This window comes from Scylla paramamosain, chromosome 30, assembly GCF_035594125.1.
Source record: "Scylla paramamosain isolate STU-SP2022 chromosome 30, ASM3559412v1, whole genome shotgun sequence".
Taxonomy (NCBI): domain Eukaryota; kingdom Metazoa; phylum Arthropoda; class Malacostraca; order Decapoda; family Portunidae; genus Scylla; species Scylla paramamosain.
The window spans coordinates 12,730,109-12,754,114 of NC_087180.1; the positions used below are offsets into that span (position 1 = coordinate 12,730,109).

General features: G+C 42.1%; 1 protein-coding gene across 1 annotated transcript in view; it reads right to left on the reverse strand.

Annotated features, from left to right (window-relative positions):
- Positions 1 to 360: 360 nt before the first annotated feature.
- LOC135115855 (protein piccolo-like) overlaps positions 361 to 24,006 on the reverse strand; it is a 40,729-nt gene continuing 17,083 nt past the window's right edge. The window contains exons 3-5 of the mRNA XM_064032877.1: positions 13,040 to 13,086; positions 8,113 to 8,313; positions 361 to 6,590 (exon numbers count right to left, since the gene is read on the reverse strand). Coding sequence (XP_063888947.1) covers positions 1,932 to 6,590; positions 8,113 to 8,313; positions 13,040 to 13,086 — 4,907 coding nt within the window. The 3' untranslated portion in view covers positions 361 to 1,931. The remainder of the gene's footprint in view (positions 6,591 to 8,112; positions 8,314 to 13,039; positions 13,087 to 24,006) is intronic.

Consider the following 24,006-nt stretch of genomic DNA (forward strand, 5'->3'; position numbering starts at 1 on the left):
ACACACACACACACACACGGCCCAACAAGTAAAACCAATTGATTGCCGATAAGTACCACACACACACACACACACACACACACACACACACGCACACACACACAGGTCTAAGGGTCCCTCGTGTTGCTTGGCCAGGCACTGAGTCAAGTGTGCTGCTCGTGTTGTTGTTATTGAAGGCTTTCGCATAGCATGTTCTCGCCTTGCTGAGCTGTGGCGCTGTGTTGTGTTTTGTATAGTGAGGTAGGGAACACACACATACACACACACACATACACACACACACACACACACACACACACACACACACACACACACACACACACTACAGTATTGGGTCAGAGCAATGAAAACAGAGCGATGTGACAGCAACGGCGGCTTTTATTTGTACAAAAGTGTGATATGTGTATACAATAAATACGTGAGAATAAATGGCTTCTCTTGTCTGTATTTACATAAAAAAAGAGGATTTGGTGTAAGGGATGAGAGAGAGAGAGAGAGAGAGAGGGGGCAGGGACGTAATAGTATATAAAAACATTGTTACATATGGGAGATAGATGGTTGCATAAATGGTATAATAATGACAGAGGAAGGAGCAAAAAAAAAAGTACAAGATGGCCACTGCCTTAAGTTATGACACAGGACATATATGGTTACTTTTTACATTTACAGCCTTAAATATTTGTATGGCATTGATATACACACTACGGTATATATATATGACCAACAGTTGTGTCCGTGCGACGTAATATACACCCATAAGCACTACGAAAACGACACATATCTTCATAATCAATATAATCATCAATCATTTTCATCATCATCGTCGTCTTCGGAAGCCTGTAATCTGGACTGAGCTGGATAGGAGAGTGACAGGAACCCTCAATAATAGTTAGCTACTTCAAGGAGACCTGACAGGTAACGGAACGAGGCTTGTGACCACAGCAAGGCCTGATCATAACAAGAGTTTATATCAGAGCCAGTCAGACACTCGTAGCTAATTCTTTATGGCTGTTTATACGACCATAACCTTCCATCATCACCCCACCACTAACGATTATCGCTCCAGCCATCTCCGCAGGCCAGTTGTGCCTCCACCTAAAGCACCGTGAAGGGATGGTGGAGAGATGTCCACGGCAAGCTCTGGAGGCGTCAGGATTGCGCCCCACATATATAACACACACAAACTCATGAGCTCCCATTGTGTTTCCAAGCAGTTCTTTCAATCGCTACACTCATCCACCACAATCGGGAGACCAGTTAGCCAGTGGCTAACTTGAGGCTTTTCCTCAAGAGATGGGCACTGCATGGTGGACGAGAGGCACCAGGAAGCCCGAGTAGTGATGAGTGGGCCAAGGTGGGGATAGAGCGGGAGACTGGTGTGGCTGTGTGGTGGATGTGACTGTCACTTTGGTGGAATAAGTCGTTGTTTCCCAAACCATTTTCTTATTATTTTGGTAACACTCGTGTATAAGAGACTGAAAAAAAAAAACTGAAGAGATAATAGCAATAACAGCAATTATTATTGTTATGATGATAATAATAATAAAATAATAATAAAAAATAATAATAATAATAAATTTTGATAAAGATAAAAAGTAATTACAAAAATAATGTTAACGGTAATCAGTAGCAGTCTGTCTGTCTGCACAAGCGCCTCCCTCACGTCATGCCTCAGCTCACCACCACGTGGCGGCTGCAGACCGAAGGAAGACTGGCGCTGCTACTCATTTTTGAAGGAGGGTTCGTGCCGACGAGGAGGCAGGATGTTTGGGGAGCGAGAGGAGGGGTTACTTCGGGCACAGGCGGTGTCGAGGTGCCATGCTCAGTCATCTTATGTCTTTTACGATAAAGCCCGGAATAGCACATGGGTGGGGGCTCTCCCTTGGGCCGACCCTTTGAGATGGAAGACGAGAGATGGCCGGTCCACAATCTCACCGAGAGTTGGCCAGTGGCAGCAACATCTCCAGCGGAAGGAGCGGTGCCCCCGTCGCCATGGTGATGGCAAAGTGCGGCACCGGCGTTACTGACACGCTCTCCGTTTCTTCACTGTCCCCCTTCACTGCTTTGTCCAGGTTGCTGCGCCGTGTAAAGGCAGCTGCCAAGTTGAAGGAAGGCTTGGAGACATGTTTGGTTTGTGTCGAATCTGGAGAGGAGGGCGTCGGAGCTTCAGTCATTGGAGTGGATGAGGGCGAGGGTGATTCTGTGGTAGATGCTGTGGCCTGGGAAAGGGCCAAAACCATGTCAGTGTGTAAAGGAGCCTTATCTGGAACCGTTTGCACTGAAAGCAATACGGGAGCGTGTTGTGATTCAGAACCTTCCTGCTGTTCTGCTAAGTCTTCCTCAGTAGCGTCCTGAGAGGAAGCTTCTGACGTAGCGGTCTTCGGCGTTGACGATGGCGGTGCCGGAGTGGTGGAGCGCCCTGTTCCTATCTCACGGACGATCATTGTAGAGAGAGGAGGCAGGTCACTGTGCGGGATTTTTGTTACTTCCTTCGGCTGCTCCTTCCCGCCAAAGTTAGCAGAAACCTTAATCAGCATTGTCATATCATCATCTTCAGAAGCAGGCGGCGCAGTGATTATCTCCGGCTCCTGGAACGGCTTTGAATGCAAGGGCGTGGGTGGTGCTGGTGGTGTTTCTATGATGGGCCTGAACCCGTCAATAGATATAACTTTTTGCATGGGCCTCTCACCCCTCCTGGTAGGTGGGTCCTCAGATTCTTGTTTCATCCCAAAAGGAGGAGGATCTTCGCTCTCATCCTTCGTCACGGCTTCACTCGGAACTTGATTCTTGGGGGATTGGGTTGGAATTCTGCGAGCAAGCCTCTCTTCGTTCCTACGAGCCAGCAGCTTGGTTCGCAGCTCTTTTCGTCTCTGTTCAAACCTCTCTGCCCTCTCTTTCAGCACTGCGTCGTCATTCATCGCCTCCTCACGCTGCTGTTCCTCTTGTTTCCTCTCAGCGTCATGGTGTGAGCTTGGCGGCCTACCTGCCCACTGTGGCTTCTCTTCTGTAGCTGCAGGAGTTTGCTCTTCTGTGTCCACTTCAGATTGCTCCGGCTCCTTTGACGTTCTTGGGACTTCAGTCGTTCGGTACCTGGCACTGAGTTTGTTTTTCCTGTTCTTCAAGAATTCCCTGAAACGCGCCCTTATGTTAGGATCAGCGAGTCTTCTACCAAGGAATCCGGGCCGACGGGGTGCGTCAGGATTCGGGGGCGTCTGCTGATTGGCCTCACCTTCTTCCTGAACATCGAAGGTACTTTTGCTGTCTGCCGCTTTTCTTCCAAATGATTCGTCCAGAACCGGTGAGTCCTCTCCTTCAGGATGGTCCCCAGTCTGCTCTTCTTCTGGCTTATTCGAGACCTCAAGCTGAGTGGTTTCTTGAATATCCTGATCTGAGGATCTCAGAATCTCCTTAACAATAAGAACACTTTCTTCATTACCTTCAGCAGGCCTGGGCCTAAACCTATTAAGTCTTCTGGCCCGTCCCCCGCTGGGAGATACTTCTTCCTCAGCAGTCTCTGGAATTTTGGTTGTATCTTCTTCTGTGTGAGGTGTCTCAGACGTGGCCACCCTGTCCCTGATGCGGCTCCTCAGTTTCTCTCTAAAACTCTGGAACCTTTTACGATCAAATCCTCGAGGTCTCAGCAGACGGCGTCGCGGTGAAACAGTCGTAGTGGTCTGATCAGAATCTGATTCGTCTTCAGAGTTGATTCGAGTACCAGTCAAGTGAACAGACTCCTGGTCATTACTGGGCTGCCTGATGGTGCTTCGTGAAGGGCTTTCCTCAGAGCTTGGCTGTCTTGTTGTGGTGCTGGAAGCAATGCTCTGCCTCCTTCTGTTCTTGAGACGATTCAAGCGGTCCTTTATCCTTTGCCTAAACGGTGAAAGAGTCGTAGTAGTCGTTGGCGTCTCTTCGGTGGCTGGGGTCTGAGTGGTGACCAAAGAATCATCAAAATATTCATAATCGGACTGGACAGGAGCTTCTGTCTGGAAGGCGTCAGGTGGTGTAGTGGTGCGAGAAGAGCCGCGTTGTCGCAGGCGTGTCCTGATGTTGGGGAGGCGCCTCCGTGGTGGTGTGTTGGCAGTGGTGTCGGGGATCGTGGAGGGAGTGGTGGATATGACTTCCTCATCAGTCACATGACTTCCACCATCAGGCCCCTGAATAACATTAGTATCCTCTTCAACTCCCTCTACCCTGCTTAACTCTTCTCCTTGCACTCCTGTTGGAAAACTAAAGTCAGAAGGGATATCATTACCCAGGTGCTGAAATCCCTCAGGCACTCTCCTGTCACCTGTGGGGAAGTTGAACACATCGGGAGACGGTTGAAATTGTCCTGGTTGGTTGTCAAATGCACCCGGGAATCGCGTAAATGGTACCTGCGTGTGTGGCGTGAAGGGAGTTGGGTTGATGAAGGGGTCTTTTTCAGTAACAGGAGCAATGGGCTGCGGTTGGAGTCTTGGTACCTGTGGCAGCCTTTCACCAGAGTGGCTGAAGGGTTGGTTCTCTTCCTTCTGAACGGTGTGAGGTGTTGGATCGAGCGGCCTGGTAGGTCGTCGTGTTCTGGAAGGCCTTCGCCTCTCTTGCTGTTCTGTGACGTGACTGACTGGGTTGCGTTGAGTGGTCTGCCTTTGGTTCCCTTCTGGCCTCTCTACAGGCCTGCCTCTCGTCCTTTCTTTCAAGGGGTGGCCAAAGGCTTCCAGTGGGTCAGGGTGTGTGGAGGTTCTGGGTGTGTCTTTGAAGCTGGAATCTGGGTGGCGAGTAGGGTTTTGGGAAGTGCGTGAGGGTGTGGAGGGGTTTGATGGCCGGCGGGCAGGAGGAGCTGGTTGTTGTTGTTTCATTTCCTTCTGGCTCAGGGGACTCTCTTGCTGTAGCTCTGGATTGCTGAAGTCAAAGTCATCCAAAGACTCTGAAATTGCATCTGTGAAAGGAGTTGGAGAGGAAACTCCAAAATTATTATGTTCTCGAGTGTCCGATTGTGAGAAAGCTGGCCTAGAAGATGGTCTCTCAAAACTGTCTGTAGTAGGTAAGGGGACCTCAGCCAGACTGAAGACGTTGAATGGCTGTGGGGCAGTAGATGGGCGTTCAAACGTCTGTACCGACTGCGGTGGTCCGGGTGGGGTGTTGATGCCCTGACTGAAGATGGAAGGCTGGGTTGTGAAGCTTTGTCCATGTAAAAAGGGTGGCGGCTGAGGTTGTCTCGGATTAGAGAAGCTGAAGGTGTGCACCGGCTGAGGCTCTTTGGGACGACCGAACGTTTGAGTGGACGACTGACTTGAGCTTGGTGCTGTCTGGGGGTGTGACTGAGGCTGATGAATAAAGGACTGGCCAGGTCTTGGTAGTGTTTGTCGAACAATGGTTTGTCCTGGCTGAGGATGAGGACGAGGATGTTGCTGATGCTGGGGTTGATGCTGAAAACCGAAGGAATCTTGTTGTTGTAGTTGGGGGGCAGGAGTGCTGTGGAAACCCGTTCCAGATGGTAGGACATGGTGGAATGGCCTACTCGAAACGAGTGAGGGGACAGGCGGCTGATGGAACAAGAAGCTGCCTGTGGAAGGGAACTGCGATCCTGTGAAGAATCCTGTAGGGACGTTCTGGACAGGTCTGGATGACGAGGTCGGCCGAGTGAAAGTGTTTTGTGCTGGGAACCTAGTGGCAGTATTCTGATGGGAAGGTCCGGGTGAAAAGTTTTGGAAGGTAGTAGAGATAGAACCTCCTTGAGCGTTCCTGTGAGGACGAATGAGATCAGCAGCCTCTCGAGCTGCCGGGGACTGTTTGCTCTCTGTCACAGGCTGAAATTCGTCCTGACCGCTGTTCAGCAGCGACGAGGGCCGGAAAAAGCCTGCCGAGGGTTTGCTTTGCACTGACTCATGGCGATCATCACTGTGGAAGTCAAAGTTAGGATCAATCGGGAAGGGCTGTGGTGGCCGCTGGTGCCGTGGGGGAGGTTCGAGGTATGGGTCTTGGGCGTCTGGTCTTAGATGGGGCCGCCGATGATGGGGTTTGTTAATGCTTTGGGTGCGCGGTGGACCGCGTTGGGGAGTAAGTCTCCCTTTCTTTGTCTCAGGCTGGAAGAAAGGCAATTGCATGAACCCTACATTGCTCTGTGTGTGTGGTGTCCTGCGATGTGGGGACGGATGGGCGACGAATGCTCTGTCCACAGTGTCGAAGCGGTCCACGTGATCAATGTTCCTTCCACGGCCTTCCCTGTGGCCCTCCTCAAGCATGGAGTTATCCAAGGGGATGTTGGCGAGGGAGGCGAAAGCTGAGAGTGCAGACATCATGGGGCTGTCCCATGATCGCTTGACATTGTTGTTTCTGGTGACTCTGTTGGAGGCATCTGGCTCCTGGTCTGCGGCGTCGTCGAGCTCGTAGTTATTGTCAGAGTAGAGCGCTGGGTCTTCATGCTTGATGACTGGTTCTGGCTCCCCTTTTGGCTGTTTCACGCCTTCCCTTTCAGCCTTCCTAACAAATCCTGGAATTTTCACTATGCTGTCAGCGTTGGTGGATTTTGTGGACTCATCGCGTCTGGCGGAACCCAAGATCTGTGGGTGACTACAGTCTCCGAAGTAACCTGCGCTGCACGAGGTTGTCACCTGTAATATCGACAATGTATGAGTAAAGAAAGGGTTGTTGTCACCTATCATGCTGTGTGTGTGTGTGTGTGTGTGTGTGTGTGTGTGTGTGTGTGTGTGTGTAACGAAGAGAACAAAGCGGAAGGAAATAAATAATTCCTGCTCATAGATCAGAAGGTACAGGTAGTGGGTCAGAGGAGACATGGACACTTGGCAGGCCTAACCGAGATGTCTAAAGTGAAAGTCCACAGCTCTCGTGTCTCACGACAGAGGGACAACCCTTTCATTACCCACTCCCGAAGAGTGACTCAGCGCCTGCAGCCAGCGAGTCACCACAAGGTCACTAATCACGGCATGCAGGTCACACGACAGATGGTGGATGCAAAGAAGGGTGTGGCGAGGGTGCAGTGAGAGTGACGTGAGGGTGTGGCTGTCTCGTGAAGGTTAATAGGAAATGTAACGGGAAGGAGACTTAATTTTCTCGAGGGGTGGACTGTAGAGCTCTCTCAAGGCCACAGGAAGCCATACAACACAACAACATAAAAACATGTGTCGTTTTTCCTCGTGGTGAAGCCTGACTGCACGTGTTGGGCTGCTCGTCAAAACAAGTCAGGTTAGCAGCCAGGACATTGACAGGAGCAACGTGATCTACTCATCGGCGTGGCCAGGCTCGGTCACGCCATGAGACAAAAACTACACAAAGGAACACAAAGGAAGAATGAATAGAAGTAGACCTGTTGTCCCTTACGAGGCTGTTAGTGATAAGGTGCACTAATGATACGAAATAAAAGATTCAGGAGTGCAGGATAGTAAAGGCGAAGGTGGGCTATTAGGAAGAGATTGTGGAAAGGCCAGGTTCACTACTAAAATCCTAAATATCAAATGAAGTAACATCATCAGATCCCAAACAGCGCCGCATAATGGCATAAAAACCATATGATACTGAACCTTCGAATCCTTTCCTTACTGATGACTCTATGGCACATTGCTACACCTGTGAAAGTCTAGACGATCAGTGGATAAAACATGAAACAACATGCACTAAAACCTTTCATTTTACCCTTCCTTTTCTGTCAGTCTTTTCAGATTAACTTCCACCATAGCATTTTCTTAAGCTTAAGGAGAAACCATAGCAGTCAAAGGGTTAAGTAGACAAGACTAGAATTTAATCTCAAAATAACAGAGAAAAGAAAAGGCCCCATTTCAAACTTTAAGAATTCTTAAACACACACACAAAAAAAGTATTAAGAGATTCACGGCAGTTAAACAGTTAGAACAGTTAGTTAGTTAGGTTAGTTAACGTTAGCTTAGGTTAATAAAGTAACAGAGAAAAATGTGAAAAGGCTCAATTTAATAGCTATTCACGACATTAAGATTAAGTTAGGTTAGGTCATCAAAGTAATAGATAAAAATAAAATAAAAAAAAATTCGAAGTTTCAAGAATTCTCAAATGTAAAGAAAGTAAAAGCAATTCACGACATTAAGATTCAGTATAAATCTCATAAATATAAAATCCCTGGACCAAGACAGCGCCGGGTCTCACCTCATTAAATTTCATTCCCTCATCGCACTTAAAGGAGAAGCGGTGGCCGTCCTTGTCACAGTAGTGGAAGACGATGCAACCGAAATCCATGTCCCCATAGTACCCCTCAGTCCTGCCCTCGCACGCGAATCTTACTAGAGGGAGCACCGAGTGATGGGTGTCCAGGCGCTCCCCTCCCTTCGGTGCCACATCTGACGGAGGCTGTGAAGAAGGAAGAAGTTAGAAGAACATGTATTTCATGATCTGACAAGGATTACTCTCTCTCTCTCTCTCTCTCTCTCTCTCTCTCTCTCTCTCTCTCTCTCTCTCTCTTGGAGGAATAACTAGAGTAACTAAACACACATGTATGCAAACTACAAGCTTTCCACACACAACATCTCTGTTGCTCACCGACTCGGGAAACCTCAAGCATCTAATAGAAGCAGACCGGTAATTGTAAGGTTCTGCCATAGGAAGAAAAGAAATGAAATGCTGAAGAAAAGAGCTGAACTTAAAAAGAAACAGAGGAAAGTATTCGTGAATGAAGATCTTACACCCATGCGAGTTGCAATGTTCAAGATTGTCAAGGAGCAGCCAAATGTGAAAAGTGTTACCACTAGGGATGGTAAAATACTTGTGTGGCTCACAGATAAAAACAGGCCAGTTGAAATTCATACACCAGATGATTTGTTCAAAACAGGTATATTACAGCCTGATTGGAAAAGGCTGAAACTTGACAACATGATTAATAAGACCCTAAGTAACAACGCATAGGACAAATATGGAGCACAGACAAAAGCTAAAATTCAAACAACTGTCTCCCATACTAAATCTATTACTAATCTTAATAATATTTCAAAACTCTCTTTACTAACACTAAATGTCAATGGATTGAAAGGAAAGTTAACCACAACGGAATTCAAGGACTTGTGTGTTATGTATGATGTATTATGTATAAGTGAAACAAAATGTGATGATGTCGATATGATAAATATTGTTCCCAGTATGAAAAACCTTGGATTTGATATAGTATTCAAAAACAGACATGAACTCAGTAGATATAAATCAGGGGGTTTAGTGCTTGCTATTAAAAGGGATATTAAGCTGAAGTGGAAGACTATTAAGACTGAGGGTAAGGCTTTCATATCTATTTTAATAGATAAAAGAAGTTTAAGGTTAGATAAGGATTTGATTATCAGTGTGGTATACATTCCCCCAGTTAATTCTAGATATGCAAGTGTGGAATACTTTGAAGAAATTGATAATTTTCTTTTGGATTATACAAGTGATGATTACTCACATTTATTATGTGGAGATTTTAACTCACATACTGGAACTCTGTTGGATTATGTTTTGCCAGATGTACTTCATGATGATGATGATGATGATGATGATGATGATGATGATGATGTTGATGATGATGGTAATGGTGATCTATTTGAGGTACAAAACATACTTAAAGCAATGGGAGTGGATGGAACAAGGTATAACCAAGATGTAACACAGGATAGGAATTCTTATGGGAGAAATTTGGTGACAATATGTTGTAATAATAAGGTATGTATTTTCAATGGTAGAGTAGATAGAGATCTCAGAGTGGGGAGACCCACAACTACACATGGCACTCTTGTGGATTATGTTATAGGTTCACCAACATTGTTAAAAGATGTAAATGAATTTAGAGTGCTAGACTATGACCCATTGTATTCAGATATTCATTGTGGTATTCATGTACAGCTTAAAGTAAATATTGAGTATGCAATTATTAACAATGCCAATATAGCACCTGTGAGTAACTATAATCAACCAAGTAAGTGGAGAGCATCTAAGGAAGAGGATTATATAGCAGAAATTGATGAAAATCAGGTAAAAGAGTTAATAGAGCAGATGGATTCTATGGACATTGAAGATGTAAGTACTAGAATAAAGAATATTTTATTAGGAGCAGCTGTAAAGGTTTTTCCACCAAAGAAAAAGAAAAATTATGTTAAGCAAAGTAATAATGCAAGTTTATCTGGATATGATAATATTTGTTGGTATACAAGGAAAGCATACCATAAAGCTAGACATAAATATAATCTGAGGAGGAGTGAGGATAATAAGAAAGATATGATAGAAAAAAGCAAGAAGTACAAAGCTGAACTGAAAAGAGTACACAATAAGGAAAAAGAAAATATGTTGAGTAAGTTAAAAGCAAACAGAAATAAAGATCCAAAAACATATTGGAAAATATTAAAGGAAAATGATGGAAATAAAAGCAAAACTACACTTACACTTGCAGATTTTCATCAACACTTTAAGAATCTATCAGAGGAAATTAGTGAAAGTGATAAGCATTTAAGTGAACTAGAAAGTGCTACAATTGAATCTGGGGAAGAGGAAACACTGAATGAGCCCATTACAGAACATGAAGTGTTGAAAGCTATTAGAAAACTAAAGAATGACAAGGCACCTGGATATGATGATATTGTTAATGAATATATTAAAAGTACAAAAAATATGCTTAATTTGTATGTTAAATTTTTTAATAGGATTTTGGATACAGGATATTTACCTAAAGAATGGTTGATAGGGGTTATTGTCCCATTGTATAAGAATAAAGGTGATGTTGATGACCCACACAATTATAGGGGTATAACTTTGTTAAGTTGCTTAGGTAAGGTATTCACATCTGTGCTAAATGACAGGTTAACTTCTTATTCTGATAGTCATAATATTATAAAAGAAAATCAAGCTGGATTTAGGCAAGGTTATAGTACTCTTGATCACATATTTTTATTAAAGAACATCATTGATCTGTTTTTATGGAAGAAGAAACAATTATTTTGCCTTTTTATTGATTATAGAAAGGCATTTGACACAGTTTGGAGGGAGGGGCTCTGGTATAAGATGGTAAAGGAAAATATTGGTGGTAAAGTCCTTAATGTTATTAGAAATATGTATTTGAACATTAAATCATGTGTTAAGTTTAATGGAAACAAGTCAGACACTTTTATTTGTAATAGAGGAGTAAGACAAGGTGAAAATCTTTCTCCATTATTATTTGCCCTTTATGTAAATGACATTGAAAAGTCTTTAATAGAAAACAGATGTAATTACTTACTATTTGATGATAACTACCTTGATTTACAATTGAATTTATTGATAATGATGTATGCTGATGACACAGTAGTTCTAGCTAATTCGGAAGAGGAAATGAGGAATATTCTTAATGCATTGGAGTTATATTGTGACAAATGGAAATTAGAGGTAAACAAAAATAAGACAAAAATTGTTGTATTCAGCAGAGGAAGACTTAATTATGACAATTTTCATTTTGTATTTAGTGATGAAATTATAGATACAATTGGTGAATACAAATATCTTGGTGTCTTATTCAATTATAATGGTAGGTTTAGAAATGGTCAATTGGACCTTAAGAAAAGAGCAACAAGAGCTATGTATTCACTAATTGGAAAATGCCGCAAACATGATCTACCAGTTGATCTGCAACTTGAATTGTTTAACACCATTGTAATGCCAATTATGACCTATGCTTGTGAAATTTGGGGATACTGTATTATTAGAGAAATCAAGCAGTTGCACATGACATTTTTAAAACATGTATTACATGTACATAAATATACAAGCACTGATATTGTATATGGGGAGTTAGGGGAATATCCTATTGATATTGTTATCAATACTAGAATGATTGGCTATTGGTCAAGGTTAATAACAGGGAAAACTACTAAGTTAAGCATGATTATGTATAAAAGTTTGTTACATTTAGACTCCACAGGCATGTATTCATCACCTTGGATTTGCCATATAAGAAATATTCTTAACAATTGTGGTATGTCAGGTATTTGGATGGATCAACAAACTAATAATCCAGAATGGTTAAGGAAAGCAGTTGAAAACAAACTTAAAGATCATTGGATAACATCATGGTTTAGAAATATTTCAACAAAGGGACTTTGTAAGAGTTATAGAATGTATAAAGACTTGTATTGCAGAGAAGATTACCTATTGAAACTTAAAAAGAGTATCAGAATGCCTTTGATTAAAATAAGAACAAATAACAATAGACTACCTGTTGTGAAAGGAAGATATGATAGTATAGATAGGGAAGAAAGATTATGTACTTTATGTAGATGTAATGTTGTTGGAGATGAATATCATATTTTATTGTCATGCCCTAATGATAACATCGTGGAGCTCAGAAACAAATATATTCCAAATTATTATAGAAATAACCCAACAGTGAATAAGTTTATCCAATTAATGCAAAGTAAAAGTCAATATATTTTGTCTAACATTTCTCTTTTTTTAAAAGCTACCTATAATTTTTTTTAGGTAACAGAAAGTTGATTTATATAAGTTGTTAGTGTTTGTTTGTATCTGAAATAATTGCAGGAGCTGTGCTCCATACTTTGTATCACAAAGTCTGAGCATGTAAATAAATCTGAATCTGAATCTGAAATCTGAATCTGAATCACACACACACACACACACACACACATACACAGTCCCGTCACTCCCTTCACCCCACCTTTATTATCTCCCAACACGCCTTCCGAGACTAACGTACAGTGGGAGGGGAGGAAGTAAGGGAGAGAAGAGAGGGAGGAGAGGACCGGAGGGAGTTCCGCGCTTTGGTCATCGAGGCTGGCTGGTGTGAACCAGTGTGGCGCTTGATGCTGATGACCTTGAGTGCGTTACATCACGAGAGAGAGAGAGAGAGAGAGAGAGAGAGAGAGAGAGAGAGAGAGAGAGAGAGAGAGAGAGAGAGAGAGAGAGAGAGAGAGAGAGAGAGGATATGTAAAAGAGAAAATTTAAATGGAAAGAGGGTAGAAATTACTCATAAAACGGAGAGAAAGAAGTCGTAAAAGTTTGTGAAAAGAGCAGACAGACAGACTCACAGACAGACAGACAAAGGTAGAGAGCAATAACCCAGCCAACTCACCGTCCACCTTTGACCGGTTACGGAAGACAGCAACACCAACACCCATCCTGCAACAGAACAAGAAGCGTAAGTCATTTAATTTAGTTTACCATCCCTCACTCACTCATTCATTTTTTTTTCCTCCGAGATTTATTCGCACAGATAAATGGAGTAAATAAAATAACTAAACGAGAAGTAATGATTAGCTGTATGTTTTTGCTAGTTGAGAAAGCTACTGAATTATTAAAAAGATATCCTCCTCTTACTCCTTAATTCTACTACAAAAAAAAAGAAAAGTCTCCCCAAAGAAAACGTGCAATAAGTTACACGATTTTTCTTTTTTTTTTTTTTTCCTTTCTTTTATACCTGGAACTCCTTCACGAAGCAGGAAAAAGTCCGTGAATAAAACTCCATCTTTTTTTGCATATGGTACTTCGTGCGACAGAAGAGATGGGTCAGGTCTGAATGTATGGTGTGCTTCGTGTGTGGATTCTAATACCAATGGGGGCAAGGAAAGGTGTGCCGAATGAGATTCTCTGTAAGGTGATTGGCACGTGTGCGTTAAATGAGGAGGGAACGAGAGAGGACGCAAAAGTGCAGAGAGAGAGAGAGAGAGAGAGAGAGAGAGAGAGAGAGAGAGAGAGAGAGAGATATGGGTACGCTCAGTCGATGATCTTTATTTATTCACACACACACACACACACACACACACACACACACACACACACAGGATCATTAATCACACTAAACAACAGGTATGAGAGAGAAATAATTCAGGTCACCAACTCAAGAGAAATTATAGAAACATAGAAAGAATTAGAATTCAGAACAAATACTCACATTTAGAAGACGAAATAAATAGATACACAGGAGATTTACATGAAAACTTTAGATTATCACCGTTAAAAATGATGATGATAATGATGGGGATGACACATTGATAGCTAGGTACACACACACACACACACACACACACACACACATGTACCAGAAGCTGATACACACAAACCAGGAAGCGGGGTAGAAAATAATAAGAGAAAGGAAAGGAAGGAAGAAAAGGTGAGGCTGGGAGCGACGTGTGGGGTTGAAGGAGTGGGTGAGAGTGAAGTGAGAGCTACAAACGGCCTACATTTTCCTTCTGGCTCTCTACCAGTAAAGGGTATTGATGTTTTTTATCGACTTGTCCACAAAGGAGGCTCAGTTATGTATTGATGCACACACACACACACACACACACACACACACACACAAAGCTTTCCCTTATTTCTCTGCTGAAATGAAGCCGAGCCAAGTCTCTCTCTCTCTCTCTCTCTCTCTCTCTCTCTCTCTCTCTCTCTCTCTCTCTCTCTCTCTCTCTCTCTCTCTCTCTCTCTCAGCTGTTTTTGACGTATCCCAGAAAACTTCGGGAAACTACGGAACAAAAACATTGACTGCCGTTCAGAGAGCAAAGTTAAATTCACGTTTTCTTTAGAATATAAGATTTTCGCTACTACTACTACTACTACTACTACTACTACTACTACTACTACTACTACTACCACTACTACTACTACTACTACATTGTCCCTTCCACGGCCACGGTCAGGAAGCACGTCAAGATTCGTCTAAGAAAGAGAGAGAGGAAGAGAAAACTGACTTAATCCCTCTTGAGTCCATTCGACCTTCACTCCGTTTTCCTCGAGAGTCTAGGGGGGAGCTAAAGAAAACGGGAGAGGGTCCACGGGAAATTATTACACCTGTTGTGATTTTTTTTCTCCGCTTAGCTCACTTGTTTGGTGTTTAGATGGTGGTGGTAGTGGAGGTGATGGTGGTATTTATTGTTGTTGTTGTTGTTGTTGTGTTTGCTGTTGTTGTTGTTGTTGTTGTTGTTGTTGTTGTTGTTGTTGTTGTTATTATTATTATTATTATTATTGTTATTGTTGTTATTGTTGTTGTTGTTGTTGTTGTTTATCATCATCATCATCATCATCATCATCATCATCATCATCACCAACATCTTCATTACGGCTCACATATCAGAATAATTATCCACCTCACTAGCTTTAAATAAACAACCAGAATTTCCCTGTGCATTGTTTAATCCATCTCATTTATCAAGCGCAAGCAAAAGAGACGAAGATCAAGTATAATTTGGTTATTAGTTAAATTTACCTGAGCCGGCCACCAGGTGTTCTCTTGTTTATCGTTTACCTGTACGGAGATCTATACTTCATCACGCTTCCCTTTTTTCGTTACTAGTTCTCTCTTGCTCTCATAATTTTTTTTTTTTTTGGTGTTACGTTTTTTTTCTATTTTTTATATAGATTCACTGAGTTCTTCTGTTTCTTTTTTCTACCGTGCAATTTTCTCTTGTTATTCTTATGTTTTTACGGGCACGAGGGAAAGTTAGTCAGGGTCACGTAATAGAAAGGGATAGAGAGAGAAAAAGAGAGAGAGAGAGAGAGGAGGGGAATCTATTAGCTCGAAAAAGATAATGGAGAAAGCAAAGAAGGAAGAGGAGGAGGAACAGGAGGAGGAAGAGGAGGAGAAAGAGAAGAGAAAAATATTAATTGATTGATTGACTGATTGATTGAACGATTAAATAAACCACAAAAACGGAATCATATCACTCAGAGAGAGAGAGAGAGAGAGAGAGAGAGAGAGAGAGAGAGAGAGAGAGAGAAAGACATCGGTATAGTCAGTGAGGAGCAATTGCAATGAAAGAATCCTGGCAGATCTTTAGAGCTCGAGACTGCCTGACGCTCCCCTGCTGCTGAAGAAGAAGCGAGGTTCCCTGATGATCCTGTTTCCCTTGCACAGAGATAGATGGTGCCTTAAGCCTTCGAGAGATTAATGTCCTCTTTAGCTGCCATTGTGTTGCTTTTATTTGGTGAATAGTGAAAATAAAACCCTCTTGCTGATTGTATTTTAAGGAACTTATTTCTGTTACTATTGTTGGGAATATGATCTGTTGGGTTATTGTGATGCTATGAATAATGAAGGTGGTGATGGTGATAGTGATGATGATGATAATGATGATGATAAAAAGTGCATACCTAATGTTGCATCAAGAAAGAGACAGAGACAGAGACAGACAGACAGACAGACAGACAGGCAGCGAGACCGGATTCGCTCGCCTTCAGCCGTCACCTTGGTAACCTAATGAAGAAAACGACGGGTCATTATTCAGCTCGTCCTCTACTGCTCACTGAAGGAAGGAGAGAGGAGGCGCCCGTGTCCCCAGTGATGAGAGGATAAAAGATGCAATTTGACACTACTCCCTCGTGTTGTACCTTCCTCTCTCCCTCTTTACCAACGACTAGATTTTCTCCCTTTACATCCTTTACAAGTGATGTCCCTTGATACTATTCCCTTCTCCCTTTCCTGCTCTCCTTGACACTTCCCTCACGAAATACACGCAGATTCTCCCCTTGTGATATCCTCTTAATCCTTATCATCCTCTCTCCCTCTTTAAGAACGAGATTTTCTCTTTTTTCTCCCTTTACAAAGAGGAGTGGTGTCCCTTAAAGCTGCTCCCTTCTCCCTTTCCACTTCTCCTTGACGCTTCCTTATGAAATAGAAATAAATACTCTTTTTTCTTAACCTCTCTTCTGTTATGGGCCTTATTTGATATTTGATATTTGATATTTGATATTTGTTTACATGGATACTTATGAAAAAAAGGGGATACGGGTTGATTTAGTCTTTTTTATTTTACCCTGCAGAAATACTTAAGAAACCAGTACAAAAATACGTCATAGAAAGGGATTAGTGATAATTAATTTGTCTAGCAGAGAGAAGAAATTAATCCCTTAGTACTTCTCCCTTCTCTGTTTCTACCTTCCCTTGAGACCCATCTTACAAATACCAATGGCAAAGGCTATCCCAGTCCTCCTCTTACGTTCCCTATAGAGAAATATGTTAGAGCTAAAATAAGTCTATCAGAGAGGAAAAATATATACTTCTGTCATCTCTCCCTTCTCTATTCCCACCTCCTCTTGAGACACATCATAAGAATACTAGATGCAGTGGCTATCTCAGTCCGTCTCTTATACTCCCTATAGAGAAATATGTTGAAGTCCCCCCTCCCCCTTTCATGCGTTCTAAATATCGCTGCTTTTGGACTTCTGCCTGAGAGAGAGAGATGGGAAAGTTTAGGTAAGTGCACTGTGGTTCATTCCTTGCTGACCTTCCTGAATGCCTTCCTCCAGCCTTCTTTCCTCGGCAGACGTGCAATAACCTTCCACTTTCAACGCTTCTTTTCAGTTGCAGAGTGTGTGGGTAGATGTGTATGTTGAGATGAAGAGGAAAGGGGGTGTGAGTGAGCGTCTCTTTCTCTCTCTCTCTCTCTCTCTCTTGCCATCTCGTATAGGGCAGCGACCAGAGGAGGAGTGAAGGACATGGAGATTATTTGAACTATTTTAGCTTTTCTTGCGTCACTTGGTCTCATAGTGTAAACAGGAGCCGGCCATCATTAGAGCAGGTCGCGGAACAAGGACGTGAGCCAGCGTGTTTTCCTCTACTAATGAATTAATCTCTTACGACCTAAATTCATAATCTCCTCTAATATTCTGCTACCACTACTGTTACTACTCTTACTACTACTACTACTACTACTACTACTACTACTACTACTACTACTACTACTACTACTACTACTTTTTTACTATTACTACTACTACTGCTACTACTACTACTACTACTACTACTACTACTACTACTACTGCTACTACGACTACTACGACGACAACGACGACCAAGATGACGTATTTAAGAGATATTTGGTTGTGTTAGAGAGAGAGAGAGAGAGAGAGAGAGAGAGAGAGAGAGAGAGAGAGAGAGAGAGAGAGAGAGAGAGAGAGATGGATGGATGGTAAGTGGAGATAAGGATCAAGCAAGGGGGACTAGGGTAGAGATGAGAGATAAAGGGGAGCGTGGAGACTCAGAGAGAGAGAGAGAGAGAGAGAGAGAGAGAGAGAGAGAGAGAGAAACAGCTGCGTGAGACAACATTGAAGTCAGGCATACTCCTTCCTCCCAAGTTTTCTCGTCCTCCTTCTCCTCTTCTTCCTGCTCCTCCTTCTTCTTTCTTCCCTCCTGCCTTTCTTTCCCTCCCTGCTTCCCTCCATCAACACACCCACGTAATGTCTTCTCCTCTCCCCTTCTCCTCTTTAATTCCCTTTGTGTATTTGCCCCCTCCTTTGTCCAACATTTTCCTGGTTCTCCTCCTCCTCCTCCTCCTCCTCCTCCTGATGGTCAAATTCTATCTTTCCTTTTGCCCACTTTCTTTTATCTCAGCTTTTTTTTTTTTTTCACCCATTCTCAGGAAGTGGGAAAAATACACGTAACTGAAATCTTTTATCACATTATGGACTGGAATCTATATACACTCAACTGATAACAACACTAAGGGAAGGTGCAAGAACCCATTAGATTCCACCTGGCATCCCCATTCATGAATTTGTTTAATCTGTAGGTACATGTATATTGTAGATTAATGGAAACATGTGGCGATTTACTGATTTTTGCTCTTATTATTTAGTGCTGGAGTGTAGCAGTGTAATGTAGTAGTCCTATGGATGTTAGAAAGAGAAATGCAGCAACAGTAATAACAGGAATAAAAGAGTAAGGGTAAAAGTAATGACAGAAGTAGAAGTAGTAGTAGTAGCAGTAGTAATTCCTTCAAGAGGGAGGTTTCAAGACACTTATCCTTCAATTTTTGACTACCGCTTTGGACCCTTTTCTGGGACTGGCATCTCAGTGGGCTTTTTTTTTTCTATTGGATTTTTGTTGTCCTTGGCCAGTGTCCCTCCTACATAAAAAAAAAGAAGTAACAAAACCACACAATAGCCTTGCATCTGAATGGACACAATCGAATCGAGGGAGACAAAAGACACTATACAATGGAGACAGTCACCTGCTCCTTCTTATCTGCCCGCCAAGGTGTGCCTAATCACTCGCAATGGAGACTGAGCGTGACACCTGCCTCTCCGTTCCCGCCCCTTTCTCTCTCTCTCTCTCTCTCTCTCTCTCTCTCTCTCTCTCTCTCTCTCTCTCTCTCTCTCTCTCTTGTGTGTGTCTGAAATAAAAAAAAAAAACGCATTGTGAAGCGATGAGTACAGAGTGTCGTGTGTGTGTGTGTGTGTGTGTGTGTGTGGTTATGGTGTATGGAAGGATGGTGTGGTGACCCAGTGGCACACATGTGGTGTGCTGATGGTATGGTGAAGTGTAGGTGTGTCCTTTGTGGCTGTGGTGGTGTGGCGGTGTGTGGTAGTGGGAGTTGTAGTGGCCTAAATTTTAATACCGGGGAAGTGACAGAGGGAGAGTGGCTTAATACCGGGAGAGTGGCAGAGAGAGAGAGAGAGAGAGAGAGAGAGAGAGAGAGAGAGAGAGAGAGAGAGAGAGAGAGAGAGAGAGAGAGAGAGAATACCAAAACTATAATCTAGCATCCTCTTTTTTTTTTTTTTTTTTTTTTTTTATGTAGGAAGGATACTGGCCAAGGGCAACAAAAATCTAATAAAAAAAATGCCCACTGAAATGCCAGTCCCTAAAAGGGTCAAAGCAGTGGTCAAAAATTGGTGGATAAGTGTCATGAAACCTCCCTCTTGAAGGAATTCAAGTCATAGGAAGGTGGAAATACAGAAGCAGGCAAGGAGTTCCAGAGTTTACCAGAGAAAGGGATGAATGATTGAGAATACTGGTTAACTCTTGCGTTAGAGAGGTGGACAGATTAGGAGTGAGAGAAAGAAGAAAGTCTTGTGCAGCGAGGCCGCGGAAGGAGGGGAGGCATGCAGTTAGCAAGATCAGAAGAGCAGTTAGCATGAAAATAGCGGTAGAAGACAGCTAGAGATGCAACATTGCGGCGGTGAGAGAGAGGCTGAAGACAGTCAGTTAGAGGAGAGGAGTTGATGAGACGAAAAGCTTTTGATTCCACCCTGTCTAGAACAGCAGTATGAGTGGAACCCCCCAGACATGTGAAGCATACTCCATACATGGACGGATAAGGCCCTTGTACAGAGTTAGCAGCTGCGGGGGTGAGAAAAACTGGCGGAGACGTCTCAGAACACCTAACTTCATGGAAGCTGTTTTAGCTAGAGATGAGATGTGAAGTTTCCAGTTCAGATTATAAGTAAAGGACAGACCGAGGATGTTCAGTGTAGAAGAGGGGGATAGTTGAGTGTCATTGAAGAAGAGGGGATACGTCATCTAAAAAGTAATAATGAAAAATCCTCCAGTAAAGAAAGTGAGAGTGAAGTATCGTAAATTATGGTCACGTGTTATCGTAAACTATAAAGAAAGCAGCGCAACGAACCGAGGAACAAAATACTACGCTACGAAAACTGTAATTGCACTTGTTCAAACTTTATAAAGAATCTTGTGTAACAGAGAAAGGGAGAGGGGGAAAAAAAAATATCTATGTAACCTTCCCAGTAAGGACCATCAAAGCATAATGATACAAAAACATACGCAATAGCAACACATTGATTCATAAACTAACAATACTGCATTCACTTTTTATCGTGTATACCGTGAAGGGAGAGAAAAAAATCGAAATCATGATAAAGTAAATCTTTCAAATCTACAATCACCATTTTATTTTTCATGTATTATTAAAATCCTGTGGTACAATTTGTGCCCTCGAGGATGCCTGACGGGAAAGAGGAGGAGGAGGAGGAGAAGAAAAGGAGGAGGAGGAGGAGAAAGAAGAGAAGGAGGAAAAAGATGATAATGATGCTAAAGGAAGAGGAGGAACAACAACAACAATATCAACAACAACAACAACAACAACAACAACAACAATAACAAACAAACAAGCAAACAAAAGAAGACAGAAAAAGATACGGAAATGAAGAAAATAAAGCAAAGAGAGGAAGAAAAGACAAAAAAGGAAGAAGAATAGGAGGAAGAAGAAGGAGAAAATAAGACGGAAAAGAAAAGAATAAAAAGAAGTATCAGAAAAATAAGTAGGTCAAGGAGAAGGAGGAAAAAGAAAAAGGAAGAGAAAGAAGAGAAAACAAAAAGAAAAAACAAATAAGTAAATAAAAGAACGAACATGAGGAGAAGAACAAGAAGAAGAAGGACAAACGAGAAAAAAGATTAGTCGGAGAAGGAAAATGAGAGAGAGTGAGAGACAGTAGGAGGATATATATATTGCAGCAGGAGTCGTGAGTCACGGGCGGCGTCCTGCAGGTGCCAGTCAGCTTCAAAGTTGCGTCAGAAGCTTTGGGTCACACCGCCACCTACCGTACACTGAGGAGCCTTAACCGTGGTATTATACAGTACAGCACAGTAGTCTCGGGTTGCGGTTGAGTGCGCTGCTTAGGGGGGAGAGAGAGAGAGAGAGAGAGAGAGAGAGAGAGAGAGAGGGGGGTGGATTGTTGTGGTTTTTCGTTCTCTTTTTCCATTGTGTTCTGTTTCCTTCTCTTCTTTCAGTTTTTTTTATTCTTTATTCTCATTTTCTTTCCCTGTTTTTTTTTTTTGTCTTTTATTCGTGTTTTCTATTCATATCTTCTTTGTTTGTCCTCTTCCTCCTCCTTTGGGTCCCTCTCCAATTTTCATTTTTTTTTTTATTGCTGTCAGAATCATTATTATTAATCATCATCATCGCTTTCTTTTCCTCATTTTATTATTCTTCCTTATTCACAAATTCTCCTTTCTTCCTCATGTTTTCGCCTGTTATCTTCCTCTCCTTTCCCTATATATCTTCCCTCTTTCCTTCCTTTTACCCTCTTTTTTTCTTTTTTTCATTCCCATTTACATTTTTTTCCTTCCTCCTCCATCCTCGCTCTTCTTCCCTCTCTGCTCCATGCCCTCCATGACTCTCGTCCCACGGGATGTGAGGAAAAAAAACGGAAAACTTATATAAGCAAACTCAAGAAAAATAGAAAAATTCCTCGTTGAATATCTTGTTTGCTGAAGGACAAATTCCGTCTTGGTGTTTGACGAGGCTGGAGAGGCGACGGCTGCCAAGGACAGGAATAAAAAATAAGAAAAGAATGAAAAAAAAATGAGTAAAAAACGAAGAAAAAATGGATTGATGGATTACAGGCAAACACGAACGTTCTCACCAATTTTTTTTTTTTTTATCATTATACACTTTTACGTATTTTATATACATATATACTTATATCTATACGTAACACTGGTGAACGTCTATAATGAAAAGATAAATAGATAAAAGTAGAAATTCCCGTTTAATTGCTTCTCCTTCAAAAAAAAAAAAAAAAAGATGGTAAAAAAATTCCAATCAGGTCATGCAATTAAGTTCCAGGGAGCGTCTTAATACTCTCTGGAAATTGCTGAGAGATATAGGGTGGAAAAAAAAATTAAAAGATCAGATAAGACTAAGAATCATGATAACAGGTGGGGAAAGGAGACGATGCTTAATACTCAGATGTCTATGCTTTATACTCCTCTCTGGATATTATTGCTCAAAAAACAGGTGAAAAAAATAAATAAATAAAACATCAGATAAGACTAAGGATAAGGTTGATAGGTGGGTAGTGTCTGTGCTTTATACAGAGCCTCCCACGTGTAGGTCCACAGGCTTCCTGCAGCTTTCATTCTATGCTTACTCGTATGTACTTGGAATGGAGTCAGCGGTGCAGTGTTGAGTTCATAGAGTTCAATAATACAAGTCTTCTGCAACCTTGGATATTGTGATTACTTCAAGAACACTGGATTTTCTGTCTGACGTAAAGGAAGACAGAAAAAAATAAAATATACTGAAACTAACTTTTTACAGCCCTTACAATAAAACAAAAAAGAATAAAATAAAAAAAAAATTCAATGAAACAGTATACCCCACACAAATCTCTACCTACGTCACACTAACTACAGATGAAGAGAGAGACCAGGTGTAAGTTCTGAGCCAGGTGAGCCTACGGGGAATAGGGCAAAGCTTTGTCCGGAAACACGAGAACAACACCTGCCTCTCTTGCGTCTATCTGATGGGCCATGAGGCAGGTGTGAGGAGAGTCCGGGGAGGAGAGAGTGAGGCAGGAAGGAAAAAGGGAAGAAGGAGAGAAAGAAAACGAGGTACATGAAGTCTAGAGGAAGTACAGAGAAAGGGAAGAGAAGGAGAGGAAAAAGGGATTGGATATTTGGAGGGAAGGCAGGAAGGAATGAGAGGAAGGGACGTAAAGGATGAAGGGGAGGAAGAAAGAGGACATACATGGGAAGAAAAAGAAGAGAGGGTTAGGGGGAAACTAGGGGTGAACTGAATGTATGGAATATGAAACAGGAAGTCATTGTGTACAGAAAGTGTTATAATTGTTTTTTGGAGCTTTATTACTCTTGTTGTTGATGTTGTTGTTGTTGTTGTTGTTGTTGTTGCTTTGATAATGATGATCGATGGAAAAAGAATCTAGCATGACAAAAAATAAATAAAAATAAAGAACAGATACATTTTTTACATCGAAGTAGCAGATATTTCACATAAAAACTAAACAAAAAAAATGAACTCGATTTTCTTTCCAGTCATCATGATTCTATGAAATAAACAAAGGCCACATGTTTTCCAGTACAAGGGAATGAGAGAAAGAGAGAGGAAAAAAATGGACGAATATGATGAAATGTGATGATTCAGTGTACCAGATGACAGTGTGTGAGGCAATGCAAGATACTGAAGGACATACAGACAGACAAGTAACGAGTCAGGCAGGTGAGGCGTGAGTCAGGTGAGTGCTGAGTCTGGCAGCCTTTACGGAACCCTGATTATTTATGACCTCTCTCCGCCAGTCACTCACTCATTTATTTACGTAGAGACAGTGGTTCCTCGCTTTGACAGGTAATGAGTCAAATAGATGAGGCATGAGTCAGGTGAAAGGTGAGTCAGATAGCCTATTCGGAAACCTAGTTATTCATGCATTCATCCAGTTATTCATTCAAGTCACTCTCGTAGAAACAACACCAGCCTGACAAGTAACAGATAACTCAAATTCAAACAGGTGAGCAGTAGATGAGATGAATAGTATGTCAGCTAGCCCAGTTACTCAGACATTCATTCAGCC